This window comes from Heptranchias perlo, chromosome 3, assembly GCF_035084215.1.
Source record: "Heptranchias perlo isolate sHepPer1 chromosome 3, sHepPer1.hap1, whole genome shotgun sequence".
NCBI classification, from domain to species: domain Eukaryota; kingdom Metazoa; phylum Chordata; class Chondrichthyes; order Hexanchiformes; family Hexanchidae; genus Heptranchias; species Heptranchias perlo.
In genome coordinates, this window is record NC_090327.1 from 23,597,075 (window position 1) to 23,624,908 (window position 27,834).

Below are 27,834 nucleotides of genomic sequence, written 5' to 3' on the forward strand. Positions count from 1 at the left end.
TGCTCCACCTCTCTGGTCTCTCCATCACCAGCACGGTTTCTCTTATCAATTATCAGCTTCTCTGGTACAGTGGCCATATCATTTACCCAGTTTACAGCGTCTGCACGTAGGAGCTGACACTGAGATACACATAAGAGCTGTACAATGCCAGATGTGAGAGAATTGCCTGCATTTATCCTAGTTTGTATTAAAGGTGAGAAGTCACTGCTGTTACCTGTCTCTATTACTGCTGTGCTGATTTTAAAATAATAAAATATGAACCATATATTTCAAGGTGGGACAGTGTGAAAGATTACACCATCTAAACATGTGCTGCCTGGAGGTGAAATTATAGCACACAATGGGGGGAATAGCAGACAGTTGAATCACATTTGGTTCTCTGTGAATCATGTGCATGTCAGTGTCAGTTCCTGTACATGTGTGCTGTAAACCGCCTCTCAGGAGCTCAATTTCATTTAGTGCCAAACACTTATTTTCCCTCCAAAGACACCAAATCTATCCAAGATGTAAATGCTGCTTCCATATCTGATAAGTTATTTCTGGCATTGCTTTGTATTCCTGAACAGGATATAAGGGGGAAAAAACTTGTCATAAGATGGACAATTCTTCTTTAACCATTAATTTCTAACTGCATTCCCCACTGTATCCTTTCTTCTCTCTCTCTCTGTTTTATTGACACTATTACTGTCAGTGCTCCTTCGAACTTTCATCCCTTGCTCATTCTACGCTCCATATATACCATTCTGCACACACTTTCCGCTCCCTCCATCTTTCTTGAAGTCAGGATTAATCTACTACTTCAATTCATTCTTTTCAGGGAGCTCATAACTGTGACACTTCTCACTGCTCTCAGTCTTCCTTTCTTCCTATATTCTACTGGATTTTAAAACTCAAGTCGGCCATCGCATAATCACTATTTCTTGATCTTAGGTTGCTTTTCTGCATCTTATTCAACTTTGTTGATGTCTTACACTCAGAGCTTTGGCCGCTCACTTAGGTTTCGCAAAAAGGCCAGTGTCCACTACAGTGAAGGATCAACTAGCACAAGTCAATGCTTGGATTCTGCATTTAAAAAGGACAGTTGATCGCTAAATCTCTTAAAAAGCAAAATCTGGTCTCAAAGTGAGGATAGAACATCTTGCAATGAGGAATTAATTCTGGAAGGTTTCTCGGAGGTGGGGGGTGGGTTTCTGTTCAGAACAGAAATTTTTTTAAAAATGGTCCTATACTAGCCCCTAAAAATGATTTCAAAGAGGGGAATAATAAAAGGCCAAAAATGGTTTTTAAAAAGTCAAAAGATGGAAATATATCTTAAATGGAAGGTAAAACTAGCTGGGTCATCATTCTTTCAACTGTCAACATCACGGAAATGTTAGGAGTGACATTTATGATTGGCAAGAGCAATTGATTGAAAATCCGTTTGAAATATGGAGCTGTGCTTCCTTCTCAAAACGATATGCATCACAATAGATCACATATGCAAATTGTCACTCCTAATGATTGACATTTTGTAGATCTGTCTGCATCTACCATGAAATAGATTGAGAGTAACTCAATCTTACTTCATCTGTGACCTTGACAGTCAGCAATGAAAGGAGACTTTCATCTCATCCGTCTGCACTGAATTCAAAAACCGTGTTCTAACGTACTGGACTGCTCAGTATCTTCCTGCCATCAACTTTTGCTTATATTTATGTTTAAACAGTGAATGGGTAAAACTTGATGTGAATTGCTTTCTAAGGAACTTTAATTTAATTAAATAGGCATAATTGATATCTAGGGGAGCATCAGCAATCTTTGTCCCTTCAACTATGTGTATATTAATTTAGCTATCTTGGTTCCCTGTCCCAAAGCAATTTATGTCAGCATTCACTGGTTAAATAAAATTATTGAGAAAAAAAAAGACAAAAAAACAAGGATGTTGATGTTAATAAAAATCCTGTCTTGCAGTTTATTAAAATGGGTGCTGATGATGATGTTCCCTAAGAAAGCTTTATGCGTAACAGGAATTCAGTCCAATGAGAGGAAACTAGACAAGATTGGACATATTGGAGTTCATTAATTTTACAAATTCACAATGCTGGGGTTACTGGTAGCACACATCGGAATTCAGCTGCCTGCATCACTGTGATTTTTGGTCATCATTTGATGGAATATTATGGGGGACTCCTGCCTGAATTTCTGAGATGCATTCTCAGTGGGTGAAGTTCCACGCTGGAAGCACAAATAGGTAAAATGATTCCTTCTATACGCAGGGCAGAACTGTGGTACAATGAGATTGGAGTTTCCAGTGTCTAGATGTTAGGGCCTGCTTACTTGAGCATGCCCAAAAACGGGCACACAAGGGTTGCTGGGAATGGATAGGCCCGAGGCACACGGTGATCGGAATGGAAAGTAACGGCCAGGATCGGGAGAGTAGCGGCGGTGATCGGGGAGGGGACAGCGGTGACCGGCAGGGACGCGCTTGGTTGGAATGTGGAGCCGGGGGGGAGGATCACTCCTGCTCCTCTCCGCTCCACATGCAGTTAACTATATTTTAAACACTTACCTTGTTGGTTGCAGCCTGCAGCGATCCCTTTAAGGACTGCCTGTTGGGTCGCATGTGGAACAGGTTTTCCTGAATGCATCTGGCCTGGCGCCGGCTGCGTTCAAGGCAACCGAATATTGCAGAGAGGGCTTCAAATAGGCATTAGGCCCCTTATTTGAATATACAAAGGGACCAATGCCTGTTTAAAGTGCGGGTCCTGCTTGCCAATTTTTTCTGTCTACAGAAATATGGCTGGTGGCACATTTCTGGCTCGTAATGAGCGGATACTTCCTGCCCGCCATATTGAAGGCTTAGACGCCTGTTTAGTGCCCGAGAAATGAGTCCCGCCATCCAATTTCTAGACCAATGAATTAAGACACAAAACCAGAAAGTAGAAGGGAAACTTGTTTTCAGGCACAGTATCAATAATTCTACTGTGCCTTTAAAAAGATGCAAATTACACTCGTTAAACATATGATGAATAATATACACCAGTCCTCGTGAGCCACTAAAAGCTGAAGGTCTAATTACATCCGCATCTTTATTAGGAACACATTAAGTATTGTAGTATTAGTACAAGGCTCAGTGCAGCAAAGGTAATAACATTGTATAAAAAGATTATCCCAGCGACTACAATCTGTACGTCGCAAACATTTTCTTGAAATGATGAATTATTGCACACACATATCTTTTACATTGTACATACTAAAACTACTGAGAGATTCTTCAGTATTCCAAGCAAGATTTTCTTGGACAGTTACAAGGAAGCAATTGCTTCGTTAGAAATCAATATTGCAGTCCTTAACAGTACGAGTGGACCAGCTGATGTCTCATAATTCCGAGCAGCACCAAAAGCTTTCAAAATCTGCAAATGCTGATGGAACTCTCAAAGGGTTAAATTATATTACACGCAGACTTGGAATTGCCTCGGCCCATACTTGGCTACAAGTTGTGCTAGAGTCGAAGTACTGTATTAAACTCTCACACTGAGCATATGCTGTTGCTCCTCACAGATATTCTGTCTGTTCTCAGTTATTCTGTAGAAAACCTAGGACATCTCGTGTGAGATGATGTGACTGTGCCTGCATCTGCCTCCAGCCCTTTTTGAGGAACTTTTATTTGAATGCCCAGTGCCAAACGCACATTCAGCGCAGTGACATGCCAGTGAGTGAGTGGGTGGGTGGGTGGGTGGGTGGGTGAGTGCAGGTTCTTCCCCTCCCCCGCACCAACCCCAGCAATTCCTGATGCACTGAGGTCCCAATCAAACAGAATGGAGAAAACAGCTCCATTCAGCCATATCGTTCTGCGCTTTCCAAACCTTTATGTCTAAAGCAAGACCTTTAAAAATAATTCTGACCTTGTAAAGTTCAAAAGATTTAAAGGTTGGAATCATGTCTTGTCAGTTATGAGCAAGAGGCTATTACAGATGTAAAAACCTCTGACAGCAATCTTTGCCACTCTTAAATTGTGTTTAGACAAAAAAAATCAGGATACTTTTTCCCAGACAACATTTTATTAAGATCTCCTATTATTCATAAATATGGATGTCTGAATATTCTTGAGTGCACAAGTATATTAAATATGTATATACTTCAATTACCTAATGCTAGAGTAAGATTGGTTAATAGTTTATGTACTGCATGAAGCTTATTCGTAATGACACAAAGGCCTTCTAAAATATACCCAAGAGTTCTATTCATCAAAAAACAGCTCTTATCAAGGATTCACTTTCACCATTCTGAACGGATTCAAAAATGGCTATTTGCAGAAGTCTGTTACTTTTCAGCCGTTTGAACCTGTGTCAAATAATCTGTCATCTGCAATCTGGTGCATTTTTACTAAAGTAAACTTTTCTACTCCTATCCGTGAAAATTAATAGAAAAACTAAAGTACATCGACCTACCTATGTGACTGAAGCAAACAAGCACATCAGTTTACTCTCAATTTAAATATATATATAGTAGGTTTCTGACTTAATGAATGTTGAAATACCAAAACCCTGGACAGCCACAATGCCTGTGTTTCAATGTTCTTGAAGATTTCAAAGTCAGATTCTGCACTCACCAGGTGTGTGCAAAGTGCCTCTGTTCACCTGTCTGACTGCGGAGGAAGTTACAGGAGATACAGTTATCAGCTGGTCTTACAGTCTAGATGTGCCGAGTTTATCAGTACTGTTTAAAATTTAAGTCCGAATTAAAGACCATGTCTTGATCACAATTCGTCTGCCTACGCTGCTAAATACAATGAATGTGTTTTTTTAATTAATGTGACACAACAGTCCCACGTCTTTGCCAAGGACACCATAATGAATATAAGCAAGCTAAACAGATTATGGCTGCCACATTCCCACTCACCTGCAACCTACTTCCCCCAACCTTCGTCACCTCAACTGAATCCAAAAACCCATGCTTTAACTATGGCACTTCATCTCATTGCAGCACAGCTTACCAGAGAGTGCTCGACCAGAAGGGACTAAAATCTGCAAACGGTCAACTGTCGATACTACCAGCTCATGTTAAATGAGTTGGTTCTTCCTCAGTGACACAAAGGCAGGCTTCCATAAAGGTATACAGTGCTACTTCTTTGATATACCAGAGCAGTTGATGTAATAACTGCCAACAGCTCCCTGAGTAATAAAGTAGAAAAGTTCCCAATAGGGCCTGATTGTGGCTTTCAAAGGGAGCGTTCTTGCAGGTCCCATACCAAATCTGTTTTCTACCAACTGTTTTTTGATACCTAGACTCCAGAGAAACTACACAAAGTAAAATCATTAACAGCCAGCAGCAACTCCATTTTAGCCAAGGGGGCAAAGCAGCCTCGTAAATTACAACGTGCTAATAGCACAAAACCACTTACCAGCAAGCTGTAACCATGCCAACATGTGTAAGTGAGTGTGTGTTGGTGGAGCAACGGGATGGAATGAGTTAGCAAAAATTGCCAACTATGTACATATTACACCCATTATGTACATACATCACACATATGTATATACATATCTATCATGTTTTTGAATGTTGCATTCCTGTTCCTCCTACATGTTCTACATGGTCCCTGTTTCCTCACTGTGTTGAAATCAAGACGCATTGGACTGTCTCCTACTCTAAATCATTCTTTCCCAGGACCTCAAAACTGCAGAACTCCTTTCTGCTCCCAGTGTTCCCTCCTAATATCTTTAGGCTTTTAAAACCCAAGTTTGGGTCACCTAGCCTCTACTTCTTCACAAGGTAACAAGGTAAGTGTGGGTCAGCAAGGCCCTTGGGCTCACTTAATCTCATCTTTCCAGAATACCAAACCTACTGTCTTCCCATTACTGTATCTGAGTCCAGTGGCCTGGCTTCAATCACCCTTCTTGGCAACTCTCAATGTAAAGAAATCTGTAATCAACCTGCCCATTACAAACTTGCAATTGTGCTCCCTTGTTCTAATGTGCTGGCATATCTGAAAGTACTGTTTTGGGCTTAGTTTCTTTATCCCATTAAATATAATATATCAGGTCTCCACTGAAATGCCTCTTTTCGTGGCTGAAGAGCCTAGTTTATCAAGTCATCTCTCACAACTCATTCCTCGAACATTGGGAATCAGTCTTATTGCTGTCCTCGCTGAATCTTTTCTCTAATAAAGATAGACTTGCATTTATATAGCGCGTTTCACAACCTCAGGACGTCCCAAAGTACTTTAGAGCCAATTAAGTAGTTTTGAAGTGCAGTCACTGTAGTAATGTAGGAAAAAGGGCAACCAATTTGCGCGCAGCAAGTTCCCACAAACAGCAATGTGACAATGACTAGATAATCTGTTTTCAAGGCGTTGGTTGAGGGATAAATATTGGCCAGGACACCAGGAAGAACTCCCCTGCTCTTCTTCGAATAATGCCCATGAGATCTCTTATGTCCACCTGAGGGGGCAGACAGGGCCTCGGTTTAACATCTCACCCGAAAGACGGCACCTCCGACAGTGCAGCATTCCCTCAGTTCTGCACTGGAGTGTCAGCCTAGATTTTGTGCTCATGTCTCTGGAGTGGGACTTGAACCTACAATCTTCTGACTCAGAAGGCAAGAGTGCTACCACTGAGCCACAGCTGATAGCATGAAGCAGGATGTCATCATAACCAGACTGTATGCCATGCTCCTGGTGTCACCTGACCAGAACATTGTACTGCAGCACCATGACTTCCATGGATTTGAACTCAACTGATTTGGCGATATAATCCAGGAACTAATTTATTTTGTATATTGGCAACTCATACTGTTTGGATATGATGAGCAAAACATCAACTCCCACCACAAGGCCTCTTTCAATTTCCACTTGTATGATTTATCCCACCCATAGAGTACTTCTGCCTCCTACTTTTACTCCCAATATGCAATATTTTGCATGCGTCTGTCTTAAATTTCATTCACCGCTGATTGGGCCAAATGCAAATCCTGTCAAACTCTCTTTGTAAGGTCTTGGCTGCCTCTGCTAAATTCATAGTTCTCCCAAGCTTGATGTCATCTGAAAGTTTAACTACCTTGAATTTAGCATACACATACAGGTCATTTATGTGTGCCAAGAACAGGAGAGGCCCCAGCACTGACCCCTGCGGGTACGCCATTGAATTGCTCCCCACATTTTTACTGAGCACCGCTTATGACTACTGTCTGCGTTCTTTCCTTTATCCAGTTTCATATCCACTTCTTACTTTGATTCTCACTGAGCGTAGTTTGTAAAGTCTCTTATGCTGTACTTTATCAAAGGCCTTTTGGTAATCTAGGTCATATAACTTACCCATCGATTTGGAATGTCACCTCAAGAAAAGTCTATGAGCTTGGTCAGGCAAGAGCTAGAGACAGGTTGGCTTTGATTCATTAGGTCATTTTCAATTTGATACTCTTTCCAATTTGTTTCTGATTATCATTTCATTCATTTTTAGGGCAATGGGTCTCTATATTCCCAAATAGGGATCTGTTACCCTTCATGAATACGAGAACTACATTTTCCTGTTGCCAGTCTGTCAGAATCTCTCCAATGTCGAATGATTCCATAAGAAATGTTTCAAAAATCTCCTCTCTATCGAGAGCTTCTGTCTCACTAATGCCAAAATCCAGAGTATGCATGATGTATTTCATGTCGGATGATATATTGTTAGTGTCCTCCCTGATTAAAACCTCCAAGACGTCATTTTGCATGTTTGCTGTGTTCTGCTCATCCTCATTTGTAATTCCATATGGAGCTCTCTGGGTTTTAACTTCCTCCCAACTGCCCTCTTATAGGCTGTTATAGTATCAGAAGAACTTTGTGTCTGTTGCTATTCACCTTTCAAATTCTCCTGGCCACCCTAATCTGTTTATGACCTGCTTCTGGATCATCCTGGGCCCAATGGTCATCCTTTACCATATCACTATAGCTTGGAGAGTCTTTTTTTTTAAATGTTCCTTTTAATTCCTCTGTTGATCTATTCCTGAGCATTTTTGTTCACTTTGCTTTTCTGCAGTTGTGCGATACTTCCAGCATGACGTTTTTGAAAGGATTCTCCCTCCCATTTATGTTACTAAGCTCAGCACTCACCCTTTATGTTTGTCCATCTGAAGTTACACACTAGGGTTTGGCTACTTGCTTCTGCCATTTCCCAAGTTAGATTGAAGGTTATCACGCTGAGTTCACTATCACACCTGCTCCCCGAATAGTGCCTGGATCACTCCCAAGAACCAAGCCTAGGAAAGAAATGCCTCTCATGGCTGATTGAGTCAGAAAGCAATCATCTATTACATCGATAAACTCAGGGTCCTTCACGCTTGAGTATTTTCAATTTATGTTGGGCTAGCTGAAGTTCCTTGTTAGTGCTTCCTTCTTGTTCTCACTCGTCTTTTTAATATCACCATAAAGTGATGAGTCATTCTAATTTTGGCTTGGTATCAAGCCCCAAATATCATCTGGGTGGTTTTCTCATTGAACAGATACAGGCAGAGAATTTTACAGCACAGTTTTTGTTCCTCTACATATACTGTAACCTTGCTAACTTTCCTGTCCTCTCCATCCTTCCTGAACGATCTATATTGGTGTAAGTTATATCCACTTCCGTCATCCTGTATTAAGCACGTTTCCATGATTGATGCACCTCATCTTCTTTCCTGCTCTTTTCAAACTTGATGGTGTCCTGCATTTTAGGCCTTGATTGTCCACCCAGGTGACTTAATTTAAAATCATTTCCTGTTGATATAAATTATATTAAGTGTAGTTTAGGAGATCTCTCAAGTATCGTGTTACTCTACATCTCCAACACCAACATACTTCCAATCCAAGCATTTCAACTCAAAGATTTTTTTTAATACAAAACATAACTTTGTAATTATTTTCTCCAATTATGCTGTGGTACAAGCTCTCTCTCAGTGCCTGAATTTCAATGCACCAGATTGACTTGTGCAGCTCCTTTTAAGGACAGCGTTGCTAATTTCTCCAGACTAGCTGTGCAATCAGCTGTGATGTTCAACCTTCCCTTCTGTTTTCTCATTCCTCTAAAGGGGATTAACCAGTTTGACCATTCTGTTCTGGCTGAAGGTTCCCATCTGAACAATAAACCAATCTTTTTCTTTTAGACACCGATTTGTGTTTCGCTCAGCTCTCTCCCTCCTCAGCCCACCCTAAAGTGAACAATAGAGAAAAAACTGATCATATACCTATGTATAAAAATGTGTAGCTGGATCATTGAACTTAAAGGTAGCTGTAAGTGCAGGACACACACTTGCACTTGTAAAAACATTTATGCTGTTTTCCCAGGGTTTCCACGGCCATGGTAATAGCATTTGAGCGGGAGAACCTCCACGGAAATTCACCCCCCCCCCCCCCCCCATTGTATCTGGCCTGTGAGGGAGGGGACCACACCACACAATTCAAATACATGGATTTTATGAGTGTTACTTGCATTGACAGCTCTTTTCAAGTCTAAAAAACACTCATCTAAATATTATTTGTCCCTGCCATTTTATTTTGTGAAAACTATTCTTCAGCCTATCTTTTTCTAATTGTATAATCCATCTTAAGCCATCGAGAGAGATAAGCTGGAAAGACTCCACGGACAGTCAGCAACAAACTGCCATATAAAGATTACGATTCATGGATCTTGTGTCCTGTCCAGTTTACACTGCAGTTCAGCATAGCCAACACAACGGTTTGTTACTTTCTATCTTCCGAGAACAGATAATTAAGGCTGTAACTACTGCAATTCTATAATGAGCCATTGTTTGTAAATGTGATTACTCTTCAAAAGTACTTTGTTGGCTGTAAAGCGCATTGAGACCTCCTGAGGTCATGAAAGAAAAAAGAAAGGCTTGCATTTATATGGTGCCTTTCATGACTCCTGGACTTCCCAAAGCGCATTCCAGCCAATTAAGTACTTTTGAGGTTTAGTCACTGTTGTAATGTAGGAAATGTGGCAGCCAATTTGCACACAGCAAGCTCCCACAAACAGCAATGAGATAAATTACTAGATAATCTGTTTTAGTGATGTTGGTTGAGGGTTAAATATTGGCCAGGACATGGAGGATAACTCCCCTGCTCTTCTTCGAAATAGTGCCATGGGATCTTGTGTGTTCACCTGAGAGGTTTAACGTCTCATCCGAAAGATGGCACCTCTGACAGTGCAGCACTCCCTCAGTACTGCACTGGAATATTAGCCTAGTTGAAAAGCGCTATGTAAATGCAAGTCTTTCTTTCAAGTCTTTCATTTGTTTCTGGTTACTTATCCATTTAGTAAATCTATTTAGCAGTTTAGAGCCTAAGCTATGGTCTAGTAATGTATGAATTCTACCACCTTTTAAAGTTGTGGAGGATCATGTGTGGAATTGTGATAGAATCAGGAACTCAAGTAGGTTTCTGTTTGATACAAATGACCATATATTGGGTGGGAAAAGGCACAGTCTGATCATAGGGAGTGAGGGGTCTCTCACGGGTGTGGCCTTCAATCAGAGAATAAATCAGAAATATAACTTAAAAGTCAAAGGTTATGGAATAAAGGAACAAGGACAGTTATAAAAAGTAAATCAGCAACACAGATTTTCAGTCATAAGTTATTCCCATCAACACATTACGGGCTTCATTTTAGCACCCGCTATCGGGTGCGTTCCTGGCGGAGGGGCTCCGAAAATCGGGGAATCCCGGAGCCCGGCTCCAACCCGCCCACTTCCGGGTTCCCCACAGACGCGCCGACGTGCGCGCGCAGCCCCCGCATGTGGGACTCCCGCAGGCAATTAAAGCCAGCGGGGTGCCACTTAAGACTATTTATATTGCTATTTCAGGTCATTAACAGACCTGATTAAGGGAATATGTGAGGAGGGGTGGGATTTTAGTGACAACTGGGACTGTTTCCCATACTGGGGAAAACACTCCCAGTTCAAATGGACCTGTTGCAGCTGTCAGCCTGTGGCAGCTGCAAAGGTCCATTTGACAGGTGGTGGGCGGGGGGGTGGGGGAGACCCTCACTCATTGCAGGAGGCAACTCTGTCACTTGGAACAAAGTTTGGCCTCCACCACCCTCCTCCTGACAAGAAAATTCACCAACTTGCACACTTACCCCAGGGTCCAGAGAAATGTACCTACCTTGTGGACCCCCTCAGATGTACATCTTCCGGATGGGGGCCGCCGTAGCTGCAGTCATGACCTCCTCGGAGGGCGAACAGCATCACCAGCCTCACCATCCACCTCTGACACGTGGAGCTGCACAACAGAGTGCTGTGACACATCCACCTGCACAGCAGGAGGGAGGGCAACTGCAGAGAGAGATGCGTCGCAGAGCACACTAACCTCGCCACAGGGTCCACAGACCGAGGCTCAGTTTCCTGGACCTCTCTGAGCAGCAGTGCACACGGAGGCTCAGAGTCACTCGACATGTAGTCGTGGACATCTGCAGCCTCCTTCATGCCAAGCTGCTCCCGGCTGGCCCAAGCACCATCTTCTTACCTGTCGCTGTCAACGTCACCACTGCCCTCAACAACTTCTCCTCCGCACCCTTCCAGGGTGCCACCAGGGACATCGCCGACGTGTCTCAGTCGTCTGCACAAAAGAGCCCTGCAAATACACCTACACCCACTTTGCAGTGACACAATGGGTGGCATCAGTTGTGGGTCTTCATTGTGATCCTCAGGAAAGGGCATTATTGCACAAACCAGACAAGATTCACAAAGACGTGGCAGTAGTGGTGCCAATATAATATGTAATGTGAGTTGGTCAGAAATTCAATATAAGTAAAAACCATGACAAACCCTCAAACACCCTTGTGCATCCCCTTCATGCTCCCAGGCTACTGTGTGAGGCAAAGGAGGAGATTGCGGGGGCTCTGACACATATATTCAGAACCTCTCTGGCCACAGGGGATGTGCCAGAGGACTGGAGAACCGCTAATGTAATACCATTATTCAAGAAGGGGAGTAGGGAAAAACCAGGGAACTACAGGCCAGTGAGCCTAACATCAGTGGTAGGAAAATTATTGGAAAAAATTCTGAAGGACAAAATTAGTCTCCACTTGGAGAAGCAAGGATTAATCAGGGATAGTCAACATGGCTTTGTCAAGGGAAGATCATGTCTGACTAATTTGATTGAATTTTTTGAGGGGGTGACTAGGCGTGTGGATGAGGGTAACGCAGTGGATGTGGTATACATGGATTTCAGTAAGGTCTTCGATAAAGTCCCCCACAGGAGACTGGTCAAGAAGGTACGAGCCCATGGAATCCAGGGTGCCTTGGCACTTTGGATACAAAACTGGCTTAGTGGCAGAAGGCAGAGGGTGATGGTCGAAGGTTGTTTTTGTGACTGGAAGCCTGTGGCCAGTGGGGTACCACAGGGATCGGTGCTGGGTCCCTTGCTGTTTGTGGTCTACATTAATGACTTGGATATGAATGTAAAAGGTATGATCAGTAAGTTCGCTGATGATACAAAGATTGGTAGGGTGGTAAATAGTGAGGAGGATAGCCTCAGTCTGCAGGACGATATAGATGGGTTGGTCAGATGGGCGGAACAGTGGCAAATGGAATTTAACCCGGAAAAGTGCGAGGTGATGCACTTTGGAGGGACTAACAAGGCAAGGGAATACACAATGAATGGGAGGACCCAAGGCAAGACAGAGGGTCAGAGGGATCTTGGTGTGCAAGTTCACAGATCCCTGAAGGCGGCAGAACAGGTAGATAAGGTGGTAAAGAAGGCATATGGGATACTTGCCTTTATTAGCCGAGGCATAGAATATAAGAGCAAGGAGGTTATGATGGAGCTGTATAAAACACTGGTCAGGCCACAGCTGGAGTACTGTGTGCAGTTCTGGTCGCCACACTACAGGAAGGATGTGATCGCTTTGGAGAGGGTGCAGAGGAGATTCACCAGGATGTTACCAGGGCTGGAGCGCTTCAGCTATGAAGAGAGACTGGGAAGATTGGGTTTGTTTTCCTTGGAGCAGAGGAGGCTGAGGGGGGACATGATTGAGGTGTACAAAATTATGAGGGGCACAGATAGGATGGATACTAAGGAGCTTTTTCCCTTCGTTGAGGGTTCTATAACAAGGGGACATAGATTCAAGGTAAAAGGCGGGAGGTTTAGAGGGGATTTGAGAAAGAACTTTTTCACCCAGAGGGTGGTTGGAGTCTGGAACTCACTGCCTGAAAGGGTTGTGGAGGCAGGAACCCTCACAACATTCAAGAAGCATTTGGATGAGCACTTGAAATGCCATAGCATACAAGGCTACGGACCAAATGCTGGAATATGGGATTAGAGTAGACAGGGCTGATGGCCGGCGCGGACACGATGGGCCGAAGGGCCTCTATCCGTGCTGTATGACTCTATGACTCTATGACTCTATGACACATTTGCCTTATGCTGCCTACTGCACATATGTGATGCATGCCCTGTGGCTGCAGCACAGGTAGTGGCAGGTTGAGTGAGGCTGACTGTGAAAGAGATGCATGAGAGGGTGAGAATGAGATAGAGCCATGAGATTGTATGAGGATTGGGTTGAGTGGTAGTGGCAGGATGAGTACTGGCGAGGTGAGTAAGTGCAGGTAAGATGAGGATGAGGTTTGAGTGGGTGTGAGGGGTGATGTGACAGAGTAATGTTGGCAGTGCAGAAGGAGATGTGGGGTGGGGGCGGTGATGTGGCAGACGGAGTGTTGGGGAATGAGTAAGTGTACTCACTTTGGCTGACGTTCTTAGGTCATTGCAGCGCCTCCTGCACTATATGCGGGTGTGCGATATGTTGGTAGTGCAGGTGACCTCCTCTGCCATCTTGAGCCAGGCCTTCCTCATGGCAGAGGCAGGCCGCTTCCTCCCGCCCGCTGAGGGGGGGGGGGGAGATCTCTGTCCTCCCCCTCCTCCTCACCCCATCTAATGATACCTGGAGTGAGGCATCATTAAACTGGGAGCAGCCTTCCCCCTGGGCTGCTCCATGCAGTAATTTCTGCTATTTTTTTGCAGGGGAGGACTGCCCCTTTAAATAGAGCTCCTCCAGCTGACAGAGCTTACTGCGCATGCGCAGTCCGCCCGACGCACAGATCAACAGTGGGGAACCTGGAAGACCAGGTGAGTGGATCCAATTAGGCTGCGATCGCGCGGGGGGCAGACTGATTTTGCCGGCCCCACCGCGAACCCGCAGCCCTACATCTCTGCACATGTGACGTGAGATTCAAAAGATGGGAGGATAAAAAGAGGGAAAAGGAAATATCTCTGGAGTAACAGAAAATAAACATTGCATTTTGAACAATTTCCTTCTTTGAACGTTAGACATGGCCTAAGAATTAATTTGTATTCCTTCAATTTCTCCCCAATGAAGTTATTTTTAAATTCCGTTTTGTGCAAGTGAATAATTCCTCTCCTTGGTTTACTGATGTGAGTCTGGACATTGTATGCAAAAGGTTTCGAAAGGTCTCAGTTTTGAGGCTATATTAAAACCCGTACCATTATTTCTATACTTTCTTTTCCCTCCTTTTGCATTATTGAATAGTTAAGAGTCTAACTTACGGCCCGTAACTAATTTCCACTCCATTACTATGAGCGTAACCAATCCTGTCACCACTTGAGTTCAAAAGATAGATGAAAATCTCAGCCTCGGCCTAAATCCAGTCTGGAAACTTAATAGGCCGAATCTTGCTGAAAGATTAACAGGGGGTTAATGACATACACCGTTATTAATGCACCAATCGGCCAGCGAGTTCAGGGGAATATAAGGTATGCCATGAGTTGCGAATCTTCAGAACTTGCTCGTCGAATTATGCCGCTCCGCCATTTGCTTCACACAAACGACATCTCGCCCTTAGTCTCCCTGTTATTTTTAAGAACTTGTTGGATTTGCTCATTAATTCCCCAGAAAGTTAGGGCTAGTGGTTAAGAACACAAGTATCTTTTAATGACGTGATAATTGTTAATGCAATGCCAATCAACCCCTCTGGATCAGAGAGGGCACATTTGAAACAGTCCAGTCTCATTCCTGCATGCAGTAAATTCATAGGTATTTAAAGAGTATCACATTTTTTTTCTTACTTTTCCTTTTTTTTCTCTCTCTCTTAATCCAATCTTACTTTCCCTCTCTATTTCTCTTTCTGTATTTGATTTGACTCTATTTCACCCTCACTCTCAGTCATTCCTGTTTCTTTCTCAATCCTTCAATCTTATTGGTTAAGGAGATAGACTAATGGTCTCGCAGTTCACTAAGGTTCCAGATGCCCTGTTGCCCTCCCCATGCCATTGTCAGCTTGCATTTCCAGTGAGTTACGGCGCAAAAAAATTCAGAGTTGAAGGGTTCAGGAAGAAGTCTAACTGAAGGCGCATGCCGCAAGATTACATAGAATTACTTAAAATGTACAGCACAAACACAGGTCATTCGGCCCAATAGGTCCATGCTGGTGTTTATGCTCCACACGAGCCTCCTCCCTCCCTATTTTATCTAACCCTATCAGCATATCCTTTCTCCCTTATGTTTTTATTTAGTTTCCCCTTAAAGGCATCATGCTCATCGCCTCAACTACTCCTGTGGTAGCGAGTTCCATGTTCCAACTGCTCTCTGGGTAAAGCAGTTTCTCCTGAATTCCTTATTGGATTTATTAGTGACTATCTTCTATTTATGACCCCTAGTTCTGGTCCCCCCCCCCCACAAGTGGAAACATCTTTTCTACGTCTACCCTATCAAACTCTTTCATACTTAAAAACCTCTATCAGGTCACCCCTCAATCTTCAAGAGCTCCAGCCTGTTCAATCTTTCCTGATAGGTATTATCTCTCAGTGAATCTTTTTTGCATCTTCCCAGTGTTTCTATTTCCTTTATATAATATGGAGACCAGAACTGTTCACAATACTCCAAATGTGGACCATCCAAGGTTCCATACAAGTTTAACATAACTTCTCTGCTTTTCAAATCTATCTTTTTTTATTCGTTCATGGGATGTGGGCATCGCTAGCAAGGCCAGCATTTATTGCCTATCCCTAATTCGCCTGAGAAGTGGTGGTGACCCACCTTCTTGAACCGCTGCAGTCCGCGTGGTGAAGGTTCTCCCACAGTGCTGTTAGGTAGGGAGTTCCCGGATTTTGACCCAGCAACGGTGAAGGAACGGCGATATATTTCCAAGTCAGGATGGTGTGTGACTTGGAGGGGAACGTGCAGGTGTTGTTGTTCCCATGTGCCTGCTGCCCTTGTCCTTCTAGTTGGTAGAGGTCGCGGGTTTGGGAGGTGCTGTCGAAGAAGCCTTGGCGAGTTGCTGCAGTGCATCCTGTGGATGGTATACACTGCAGCCACAGTGCACCAGTGGTGAAGGGAGTGAATGTTTAGGGTGGTGGATGGGGTGCCAATCAAGTAGGCTGCTTTGACCTGGATGGTGTTGAGCTTCTTGAGTGTTGTTGGAGCTGCACTCATCCAGGCAAGTAGAGAGTATTCCATCACACTCCGGAGTTGTGCCTTGTAAATGGTGGAAAGACTTTGGGGAGTCAGGAGGTGAGTCACTCGACGCAGAATACCCAGCCTCTGACCTGCTCTTGTAGCCACAGTAATTGTGTGGCTGGTCCAGTTAAGTTTCTGGTCAATGGTGACCTCCAGGATGTTGATGGTGGGGGATTCGGCGATGGTAATGCTGTTGAATGTCAAAGGGAGGTGGTTTGACTCTCTCTTGTTGGAGATGGTCATTGCCTGGCACTTGTCTGGCGCGAATGTTACTTGCGACTTATCAGCCCAAGCCTGGATGTTGTCCAGGTCTTGCTGCATGCGGGTATGAACTGCTTCATTAAATGAGGGGTTGCGAATGGAAATGAACACTGTTCAATCATCAGCAAACATCCCCATATCTGATCTTATGATGGAGGGAAGGTCATTGATGGAGCAGCTGAAGATGGTTGGGCCTAGGACCAATCTATCCATCTCGAAATGAACCCCAGTGCTTTGTTTGCTTTTTTATGGCCTTATTAATCTGTGTCCCTACTTTCAGTGATTTGTGTATCTGTACCCCCAGATCCCTCTGCTCCTCCACCCCATTTAGAATCATATTATCCAAGCAGTATGTGGTCCTGTTATTCTTCCTACCAAAATGTAATACCTCACACGTATCTATATTGAAATTCATTTGCCAATTACATGCCCATTCTGTATGTTTATTAATGTCTTCCTGTATTTTGTTACAGTCGTCCTGGGTATTAACTATGCCCTCCAATTTGGTGTTGTCCGCAAATTTTGAAATTGTACTTCCGATTCTCGAGCTCCAGCAGGATCTGGGCCAATATATTTCCCGGATAAATGGCCTGAGATTTGGGGCTTACTGTCGCTGCACAGGATGTTAAATAACAGCACATCTTAAATTACTTTAGCTGCTGCATTCAAAATGTCACTGAATATCAGAATTTTTGACTAACAGCTGATACTTGTTAATCACTTTTAATTGTGCTGAGGTAGAGGGAGCGAGATGTGTGGTGACATTAGAATGATGTGATGGTTGAGTGTTGTTGCAAGGTATTGCAATCCTTTAAATAAGCTGAAGTCTCATTATATTCAAAAGGAGCCCAATGAAGGGCTGGATTTTCCTCTGGCTGCCCGAAATGTGGTGGGGTAGGACTTCCATCTGCCACGCGATACTATCAGAAACCCATTGTATTTTCTTGGATGAGGCCTCTTTTGATATGCAGGATAGGTTTTCAACAGTATTCTTGCTTCTGAGTGGCTTGCTACAACTGGGAGAGAGGAAAGTGTGGTGTTGCTACAACATTTAAAAGACTGCCGCTGCTCAAAGGGCTAGAAGCACTTGAAGGGGGAGAGACAGTCAACAGAGGTTTGATATTACAGAAGGGTGAACGTCAAGATCTTCAGCTGTGGCAAGAGTCCCCAGACTTTCAGACACTTCCGTAGATGAGAGCAAGGAGAGACCCGTTTTTTGGCACCCAAGACAGGAAGCCCCAGAAGAGGGTGGTGCAGGCAACATGAAGGCAGGTGGCTCAGGCAGTCAGTGGCATCCACTGGGTTAATCAAACTGTCTTGAAGTCGGCTAATATTATGGACTTTATTTTAGCACCCGCTATCGGGTGCGTTCCTGGCAGGGGGGGCTCCGAAAATCGAGGAATCCCGGAGCGGGTCGGAAGCTCGGCTCCAACCCGCCCACTTCCGGGTTCCCCACAGACGCACCGACGTGCGCGCGCAGCCCCCACATGCGGGACTCCCGCAGGCAATTAAAGCCAGCGGGGTGCCACTTGACAGTATTTACTTAGGTATTTCAGGTCATCAACAGACCTGATTAAGGGAATATGTGAGGAGGGGTGGGATTTTAGAGACAACTGGGACTCTTTCCCATACTGGGGGAAACACTCCCAGTTGAAATGGACGTGTTGCAGCTGTCAGCCTGTGGCAGCTGCAAAGGTCCATTTGACAGGTGGGGGGGGGGAGACCCTCACTCATTGCAGGAGGCCACTCTGTCACTTGGGACAAAGTTTGGCCTCCACCACCCTCCTCCTAACAAGAAAATTCACCAACTTACACACTTACCCCGGTGTCCAGACACATGTACCTACCTTGCGGACCCCCTCAGATGTACATCTTCCGGATGGGGGCCGCCGGAGCTGCAGTCCTGACCTCCTCGGAGGGCGAACAGCATCACCAACCTCACCAGCTTCGCCGTCCACCTCTGACAAATGGAGCTCCACAACAGAGTGCTGTGACATATCCACCTGCACGGCAGGACGGAGGGCAACCGCAGAGAGAGATGCGTCGCAGAGGGCACTACCCTCGCCACAGGGTCCACAGACCGAGGCTCAGCTTCCTGGACCTCTCTGAGCAGCAGTGCACATGGAGGCTCAGAGTCACTCAACATGTAGTCGTGGACATCTGCAGCCTCCTTCATGCCGAGCTGCTCCCGGTTGGCCCGAGCACCATCTTCTTACCTGTCGCTGTCAAAGTCACCACTGCCCTCAACAACTTCTCCTCCACATACTTCCAGGGTGCCACCGGGGACATTGCCGACGTCTCTCAGTCGTCTGCACAAAAAAGCCCTGCAAATAACACCTACACCCACTCTGCAGTGGCACAATGGGTGTCATCAGTTGTGGGTCTTCATTGTGATCCTCAGGAAAGGGCATTATTGCACAAACCAGACAAGATTCGCAAAGACGTGGCAGTAGTGGTGCCAATATAATATGTAATGTGAGTTGATCAGAAATTAAATATAAGTAAAAACCATGACAAACCCTCAAACACCCTTGTGCATACCCTTCATGCTCACGACACGTTTGCCTTATGCTTCCTACTCCACATATGTGATGCATGCCCCGTGGCTGCAACACAGGTAGTGGCAGGTTGAGTGAGGCTGACCGTGAAAGAGATGCACGAGATGGTGAGTTTGAGATAGAGCCATGAGATTGTATGAGGATTGGGTTGAGTGGTAGTGGTGGGATGAGTACTGGCGAGGTGAGTAAGTGCAGGTAAGATGAGGATGAGGTTTGAGTGGGTATGAGGGGTGATGTGACAGAGTAGTGTTGGCAGTGCGGAAGGAGATGTGGGGTGGGGGCGGTGACGTGGCAGAAAGATGTAGGGGACTGAATAAGTGTGCTCACTTTGGCTGATCTACTTAGGTCATTGCAGCGCCTCCTGCACTGCATGCAGGTGGGTGATATGTTGGTGGTGCAGGTGACCTCCTCTGCCACCTCGAGCCAGGCCTTCCTGGTGGTAGAGGCAGGCCACTTCCTCCCGCCCGCCGGGGGGAAGATCTCTGTCCTCCCCCTCCTCCTCACCCCATCTAATGATACCTGGAGTGAGGCATCATTAACCTGGGAGCAGCCTTCCCCTGGGCTGCTCCATGCTGTAATTTTTGCTGTTTGTTGCAGCATCTGTCAGTGGAGGACTGCCCCTATAAATAGAGCTCCGCCAGCTGACACAGCCTACTGCGCATGCGCAGCCCGCCCGACGCGCAGATCAGCAGCGGGGAACCCGGAAGACCAGGTAAGTGGATCCAATTAGGCTGCGAACGCGCGGGGGGCAGACTGATTTCGCCGGGCGCGTTACCCACGCGCCCAATAGCCCCCCCCCGCCGCGAACCCGCAGCTCTGGTAACATCGAGCCCTATAAGTCAACTTAGATTCAGTGACCACTAAATTGTTGAATTAAAACTGAACTTAAAGCAATGGTCAGTTTAGACAATAAACCTAATTAAAAGCAGAGAGCTTTAATTAGTTGATAACAAGATCTGCAGAAGGGACTACATCATCCTTTTCCGAAGCAGGAAATTGGAATGGAATGGTATAAGGTAACAAAGTTGGAGAGTTGTACTGGTCTATGTGAAAAGAACATTAAAACTGAAGTGATTACACAGATACAGAACAGGCAGAAAAGCTCCATTTGTTCATTCATAAGGAGGGAGTCACTGAAGCTGGAAAATTAGGGAGTGTGAGTCAAGTAAAGGGAGTTAGCTCTGATTTATGGCTGCAAGGACAGGAAAATCAGTGTTGAATGATAACGATGTAATGTAGCTATGAAACATGCGAACTGTCACGTAGTAGGGGTGAAAAAAAAGGTATAAAAAATGAATGTTGGAACAGATACTTCGAGGTTCGACTAGGTCTGGACAACCTAGAAAACTGAGCTCAGAACTGCAATGTGTTTGAATTTCCCGGCTCAAATTCCAGCAAAGTTTTGTCATAAATATTGCTGTTAAGAGTATGTTTAATTATTGTACGCTTAATTAATCTGTGAATGTCTAACATTTAATGCTGTGAACCCTATTATTTTGAGGAGTAAATTATAAGTTAGAACACCCATCCTCGAACAGTGTAAACAGCAACACAGTGCCAAAACAATGACCTTACGAGAATTACATAGAATTTTGCAGCACAGAAACAGACCATTCAGCCCAACAGGTCTATGCCTCCTCCCACCTTACTTCATCTCACCTCATCAACATGTCAGTTTGGCCAAAATAAGTGAAGTCATGAGTACCTATGCATATCCTGTGAGAATACTGGAGGCATGACTCATCTTCATACCAGCCATGCTCTCAGTGTTGTTGACAAGATGAATGTGACAATTATATTCACACAAAATTGACCTGTTTTCTCTCTAAGATAGTGAGGACAGCCATTATTGGGAACAAGAAATTACAGCAGTAGGGCATGCTATCCCATCATACACTTCTTGTGGTACTATAGCAACTAAAATGGACAGTAGAAACATGAAATCGAAAAAAGAATTAAAATATTTATATTTGAAAAAATTACAATAAAAATTGCGGGGACAAGATAAATCTCATTGGTAAGCATTCTGGTAATTCCTTCAGCTATTGAAAGCTATTGCACATTTAATCTCCAGACCACAAAAAAAAACAGCAGAGTCAAGGATGGGCACTGCCAAAAACCCACAACTGACTAGAAGATAAACATCTCTTGCCAATCCAGAGAAAGAAACACAGAGGTTTAATGCACCAATACTGTTTGTAAAGGTTATTAAAGCCCAGGGACACAATCTTGTTAGTTACAGTGGTTTTAAGAGGATGCAAGCTGTTGCAAATCTGATCAAGTTGCAGAAATAGCTCGATGCAATCGCCTTACCATTTCAGATTACTGGAAACCACTGGCCCGCACAACCCTCTCCAGGGTCACATTTTTGCTAATGGAGTCACCTATTGTAAGTGACAAGGAGCTGAGGAAAATAGTCACTGACTTAAGAACTGAGCTTACGGTGTGAGAGGAAAGGATTCCATTTGTGTAGTGGCATGTTTCACTTGGATATGCCCGGTGCGAAACTGCAAAGCAAACACATTCACATACCTGTCTGTTTTTCTGTGTTGCAGGAAGCAATGCTCTGGATCTCTCAGCAACTTTCTGTGAAAAGAGAAAATTAACTCAGAGATTCACTGCGGCAGGTTTAGGTGCCTTAGTCTTTATATAATCGCATAAACCTCAAAAAAGTAAATATAGAACATTAAGAACAAAAAGCTCCTTACATGACTTAGGTATGAAATGCACCGCACAGAGTGAAACCATGAGATACTGACCATGAAAAGCCTCTGGTTCAATCTCTGGTCTATGCTGATATCCATAAGGATTGCTACAATTTCCACCAGTTACTGGGCTAAGTACAGTAAAATGTAGTCAGATTTCCTCTCCTCATTGCTATCTAATGACCCATGTTGGAAAGTCAACATGTATGGACATAAGGTAAGGATAGAATTAGGGTGATGGGTTCCAAAGCTGAATTGCCTGCCAATATTCATCATCAAGACTTGGAAATGAGATATGACCATGTAGCTCCTGGAGTGTTATGAAAATCCATGGAACCTAGAAAGAATTACAACCTTCTGGAGGGGGAAAAAAATTGGCTTTTGAACTGATCCCCATTACTGTCCATGCGTTTCTAACACTGAATAATTGTAGAATGAAATTGCAAAAATAATTAGTACTACAGAACAATTAGGAGGCTTACAGACTGTTCTGAAGGGACTGAAGGGAAAAAAATGGAAGGTCCAGCGGCTATGTATTTTAAAGATGGTAACTGAGATGAATAGCATGAGTTCAAGTATAGAAGATCTAGAAACTAGTATAGGACTGTGTTATAGGATTATGTTTTAGGCCACCAAATCAGACACAGATATAGGTGGGGAATGTTACTTTTATCAGAGAAATGTGTAAGGAAGCTAATGTGATCATGATGGGGAATTTCAATTTGCCTGGCATTAATTGGGAAGACTACACTGGGAATCAAAAAAGTCAATTACTATTGATTATGGACTGTTGCATGATTCACAGTCACGGAAACTGTAACGGGGCAGAACAATAGTAGACTTGCTGACACTCAAGGAATGGCGGACATGGTCAAAATCAGAGACTGGCTAAATGACAATGACCACAATATGGTGGAGTTTAAATTAAGATTCATGTAAAAAAAATTTAAAAAGGAGTACAGAAAAGCTTTTTGGTTTCAGAAAGGCAAGTTTCAAGGGGATGAGGAAGGAACTAAGAATCATAAATTGCATATACTGTTACACATGATATGTATAAAGGCATAATTAGGAGACCAACAAACTAATATATTCCATTGAGTATTAAGTGCATTAGACCAGGTAGGAAACTAATGTGGGCAACAAGAGAATTAATGCGGAAGAAAAGGGATAAAGGTCGTGGATTGAAATACAGGTGTAATTAAAGATAGGGTCGAGTGTACAAAAAAGGCAAAAGAAGTAAAGAATTTGATTAGGTGGCCCCAAAATGGTTCGGGAGATTAGGACTGTAGCAAATATAAAAAATGTGAAAAGTGTATTTAAATATATCCAATGAAAACAGGTGACAAAGGAAATAGTGGAACCCTGAAGGATTCCAGGGTGGGGGTGAGGGACATGATAACAAATGAACAAGGCATGGCGGAAGTTCTTAATGGCTTCTTTGTGCCAGCATTTACAAATGAGCCTGAGGATTGCCATCCCCATACACAATTAAAATTTAAAGGGCAAGAGGAAGAAAAAAACTGATAAGGTGTAGAAATTACCCAGAAAGAATACTAAAACGACAGCAGCAAGGCAAGCAGTCCTGACAGACATCATAAGAGAGCATTAAAAGAGATGGCAAATCAGTCACATCCTAACAGACATTTTAAGAGAATTACTAAATACAGGAGTTGTACCAAGGTACTGAAGAGAGGCAAATGTGGTGCCAGTTTATATAATGAAAACACAACAGAATAATAGCCCAGAGAACTGTAGACCTGTGAACTTGACATTAGTATGGGTAAAGTAATAGGAATTTTCCTAAGAATAGTGAGGCACCACATGAAACATAGTGTGATAAAAAGTAATCAGCATGGATTTATAGGTGGTAGATCTTGCTAGACAAATCTATGATGTGTCCTTTGAGGATATGACAGAGTTAGTTGATGTGGGGAACTCAATAGAATTAATAAACCTAGACTTTAGCAAAGCCTTTTCTACAGTAACTCACAGGAAATTACTTTCCAAGATAAAAAAAGGCTTGCAATAGGAGGGAAGCTTCTTTAGTGATAACAAACTGGTTGAGTCAGAAGTGGCAAAGGGTGGTTGTTAAGGGAGCTGTATCAGTAGAGAAAGATGTGACTGGTGGGGTGCTGCAGGGATTATTTCTGGGACTTGATGTTTTCAACGTCTATTGGAGAATGAAACAAAAGCTCTTCAAGTTTATCGATGATATTAAATTAGATAGTGGGAGGGGCACTATAGTGAATAGAAGGGGCACAACTGGACTAGTTTCAGAGAGGTCTCGATAGATTGGGAGGTTGGGCCAAAAAATTGGGAGATGTTCTTTAATGTAGAAAAATGAAAAGTCATGAAACTGCAAAAAGAAAACAAACAGTGAGAGCACAAAAATCAATGGGAACAGTCTAAAAGATACATTACCAGAGAAGGATTTGGGGGGATTTAGTGGGAAAAACACTTAAACCAACAGCGCAAATATGGTGAAAAGGACAAACAGGATATTAGGATATATAGATTGAGGGATTGAGCAGAAAGTCCCAGGAAATGAGAGTTAGTTTGTATGCCCTCACCTTGGGCACCATACCATAGGGAAGAGACATTGGAGGGAGTACAAAGAAGGGCAATTAAGTTAATAAACGGAATTGGGTACCTCGGCTATCAGGGAAGGATTTAATACCCTAAAGAGAATAGACACAGTGATGTTCAATATTAACACAAGATCTAGGACAAGAGGACATGGATCCAAGCACAGACAAGAAAAGTTGAATAAACAGTTAAGATATAACTTCTTCAAGCATAGGGTGATGAAATAGTCTATCGAGGGAGGCAGTGCAAGTGGAGGATGTCATAAATTATAAATTTTAAGGGGGTGATGGATTTTTTTTGGCAGGCAGGGCTATTGTAGACTAAGAGATAAAATTGAGTAGGAAGTCTGTGACCTTTTAGACTGGCACAATAGATGGAAATGGTCTTTACTAGGCCTGTACGGCCTTATGCCCGTAAGGACATTGGAACATATTGGAAAGGGATGCTTTGTATCAAGTAGAGAATGTAACAAGAGATACTGCAGCTCTATCTATTTTTCCTCCTCACCCAATTGATGTAGCCATGGTCTCAAGGTGATTGCTTGAGGGAGTTGCGGAAGAATTTCCCAGAGTTTTGATTGAATTTAGTCACAGGTTTTTTCTGGGGTTTTATGCCTCCTGTAGGAGTTAGTATTACAACTGGTTTGGGAGGTTGGTGTACGAGCTTGCACCATCTAATGGATAAGATGAGCACTTTTGGGCCTCATGGTCTTTTCTTACTCTCTTTATCGTAATTTTTTATGCATTTGTTAACTCACCATAAGAAGGGATTACTTCCAGTTGCTGTCTGTTAGCAACATTGTAAGGTTTCCTCTGACTGCTACTTTGGGCAAAATCATAAACCTGTTCTCTTAGAATGCACTTTGCTAGAAATAACAACCATACTAAATACTCCGATGATTTTTATGATGTCACTAACAGATAGTGACTAGAGGGAATCTTTCCTCGGTATTCTTTGAATAAAACAATATTGGTGCTGAAATGAACTTTAATCATTCACTGTATAAAATGCTGGTCTTTTGTGGAGCAAATAGGTGTAATTTTATTGATGATTCATTTTGACAAAGTTACCATACTTAAGGGCACATAAAAAATGACAGATGGGAAAGATAATACTCAGATGTTTCATACCTCTTAAGCACCATAAAATAATCCATCTAGCTGCTAATTGTGCTAATAATATGTTGGATTGCACACCTTTTAGGTATTGGCAGAAAGAGCATTAATCATTTTACCTAAATGAGATACAACCAAAACTGGCCGAGGGGAGGAAAGAAATTAGGTTCGGCTGTGGTATTTCCTGATACATTCTCTAATTTCTAGTCCTGGACTACCATTCCACTTAATTCTCCCAAGGTCATTACTGCTTTCCCCAAGGCCATTGGTACTTTTTCCGCTCCACTGCTGATTGTTGTAACACACACAGGCACGCACATTTGTAAAAAAAGATGAAAACTGTGAGGAATAATTGCTTAAGTTTGGAGATTACTGCCATACTGCAAGTTAATAACAATCACTTTACATTGCCCTTCAAAAAAGGGCACTGCCCTCTATTAATCTCCTTATCCCTCTCTCCCTATAATCTATAGGGTTTTATATTCCAAGCTTGGTATCATCTAACAACTACTTGATTTACTTCCTCTTCTTTCCTACTTTTTTCTATGTTCGTGGTATCATGCATTGTAGGCCTTAACCCTGCAACTAGATTCCTCAGTAATAAAACAAAATAAAGGCCATGGGAATCCGCAGCAGAACACAGCACTGAATGGAAATACTTCTGGTGCCTTGGCCAATATTTATCCCTGAACTGACACCACCAAAACAGATTTTCTTGTCATTTATCCCATAGCTGTTTGTTGGATCTTGCTGTGTGTAAACTGTACATTTTCCTACAGAACAACAATGACAACACTCCCTAAGTAATTCATTGGCTGTGATGTGCTTCAGGATACCCTGAGGAATTGAAAGGTGCTATATCAATGAAATTTGCTCATCCGTTCTTTCTGTCTCTCTCTTTCTTACTACGTGGGCAGGAAATAGTTACTGAAAGAGTGATTAAAAAAATGTTATGCAGGGTAGTGGAGGCAAAATTATTGCGGATATTCAGAACACAGTTGGACGCTGTGCTGAGTGTTAGGGCAAGAAAGGGATGCATTTTGATGGCCAAGCAGCCTTTTCTCATCTATGACTTTTCTTATGGTCTTGTGTACAATGTTAGTGACCCACTTTAGTGTACATCAAGATAAAAAATAGATTTCGCACCATTTTTCAGTCTCAAGAGCAATTCTTGTGCACTGCACATTAAATTTGAAATCAGACTTAAATGTAAAGCAAATGCCTCAAGCAAAAACTGTTAGATCCTGACCATTTCAGTCACATTTTCAGAAACAAGTTTTGAATACAACACGTATTTTACAACATAGTGCAGTGGAAAGGGGGCGAGGGAATCAATATTCATTGTGGTGCTTCAAATTGAAATCTGAATTGACATGGTCTGCACAATTTTGACAAAATTTGTTGGGTGCTGTGTGGGGAAGCGCTTAATTACTAAGTCTAATATTTATCATTCTTTATCACAGTAAGGTAAATGCGAGTTATTTGAAAGAAAGCAGGTGAACTGATTAAGCTGAGACCCCAATGCAATGCTAATAAGAGAATGACTAATGATTCCATTAGATGCAGTTAAGAAATAACTGAAGTACAATGAAAGATTGTATGCATAAACCAATTATAGGAAAGTACGGTACATTTGATTAAAATACATTAGTCACCACTACAGACAATAAATGGATGATACAAGTATTATGAAATTACCTAGAAATGGCAAGACCATTCTGTCTCAAGCAAAGGGATCGATTTTACTCTGGACTAAGTTTTGCCAAGAAATCGATTGGTAAAAAAGGCTCAGTCAAGTTCTGAACTACCTGTTGCTTTATATAAGTGCCTAAATGAAGAATCTAATGCATGTTGCATTAGAAATTATTATATGACAATCACAAATTGATCCACACTCTATTTTGATTGTCCTATTCCCTGATTCTAGGCGTCAGTGCCTAGTCAAAAGGGCAGATTAGTTAATACCACCAAGCTACCACAGAATCATGCAGCACAGAAGGGGGCCATTCGGCCCATTGTGCCTGTGTTGACTTTTCAAAAGAGCAATCCAATTAGTCCCACTCACCTGCTCTTTCCCCATAGTGCTACAATTCTTTCCTTTTCAAGTATATATCCAATTCCCTTTTGAAAATTAATATTGAATCTGCTTCCATCGCCCTTTCATTCCAGATAATAACTTGCTGCGCAAAAAAATTCTCCTCAT

General features: G+C 43.0%; 1 protein-coding gene across 1 annotated transcript in view; it reads right to left on the reverse strand.

The window, feature by feature from the left end:
* The window catches only part of tsnare1 (T-SNARE Domain Containing 1), a 619,881-nt gene that overhangs the window by 217,383 nt on the left and 374,664 nt on the right, over positions 1 to 27,834 (reverse strand). Inside the window, exon 7 of the mRNA XM_067978551.1 lies at positions 21,758 to 21,811. Coding sequence (XP_067834652.1) covers positions 21,758 to 21,811 — 54 coding nt within the window. The remainder of the gene's footprint in view (positions 1 to 21,757; positions 21,812 to 27,834) is intronic.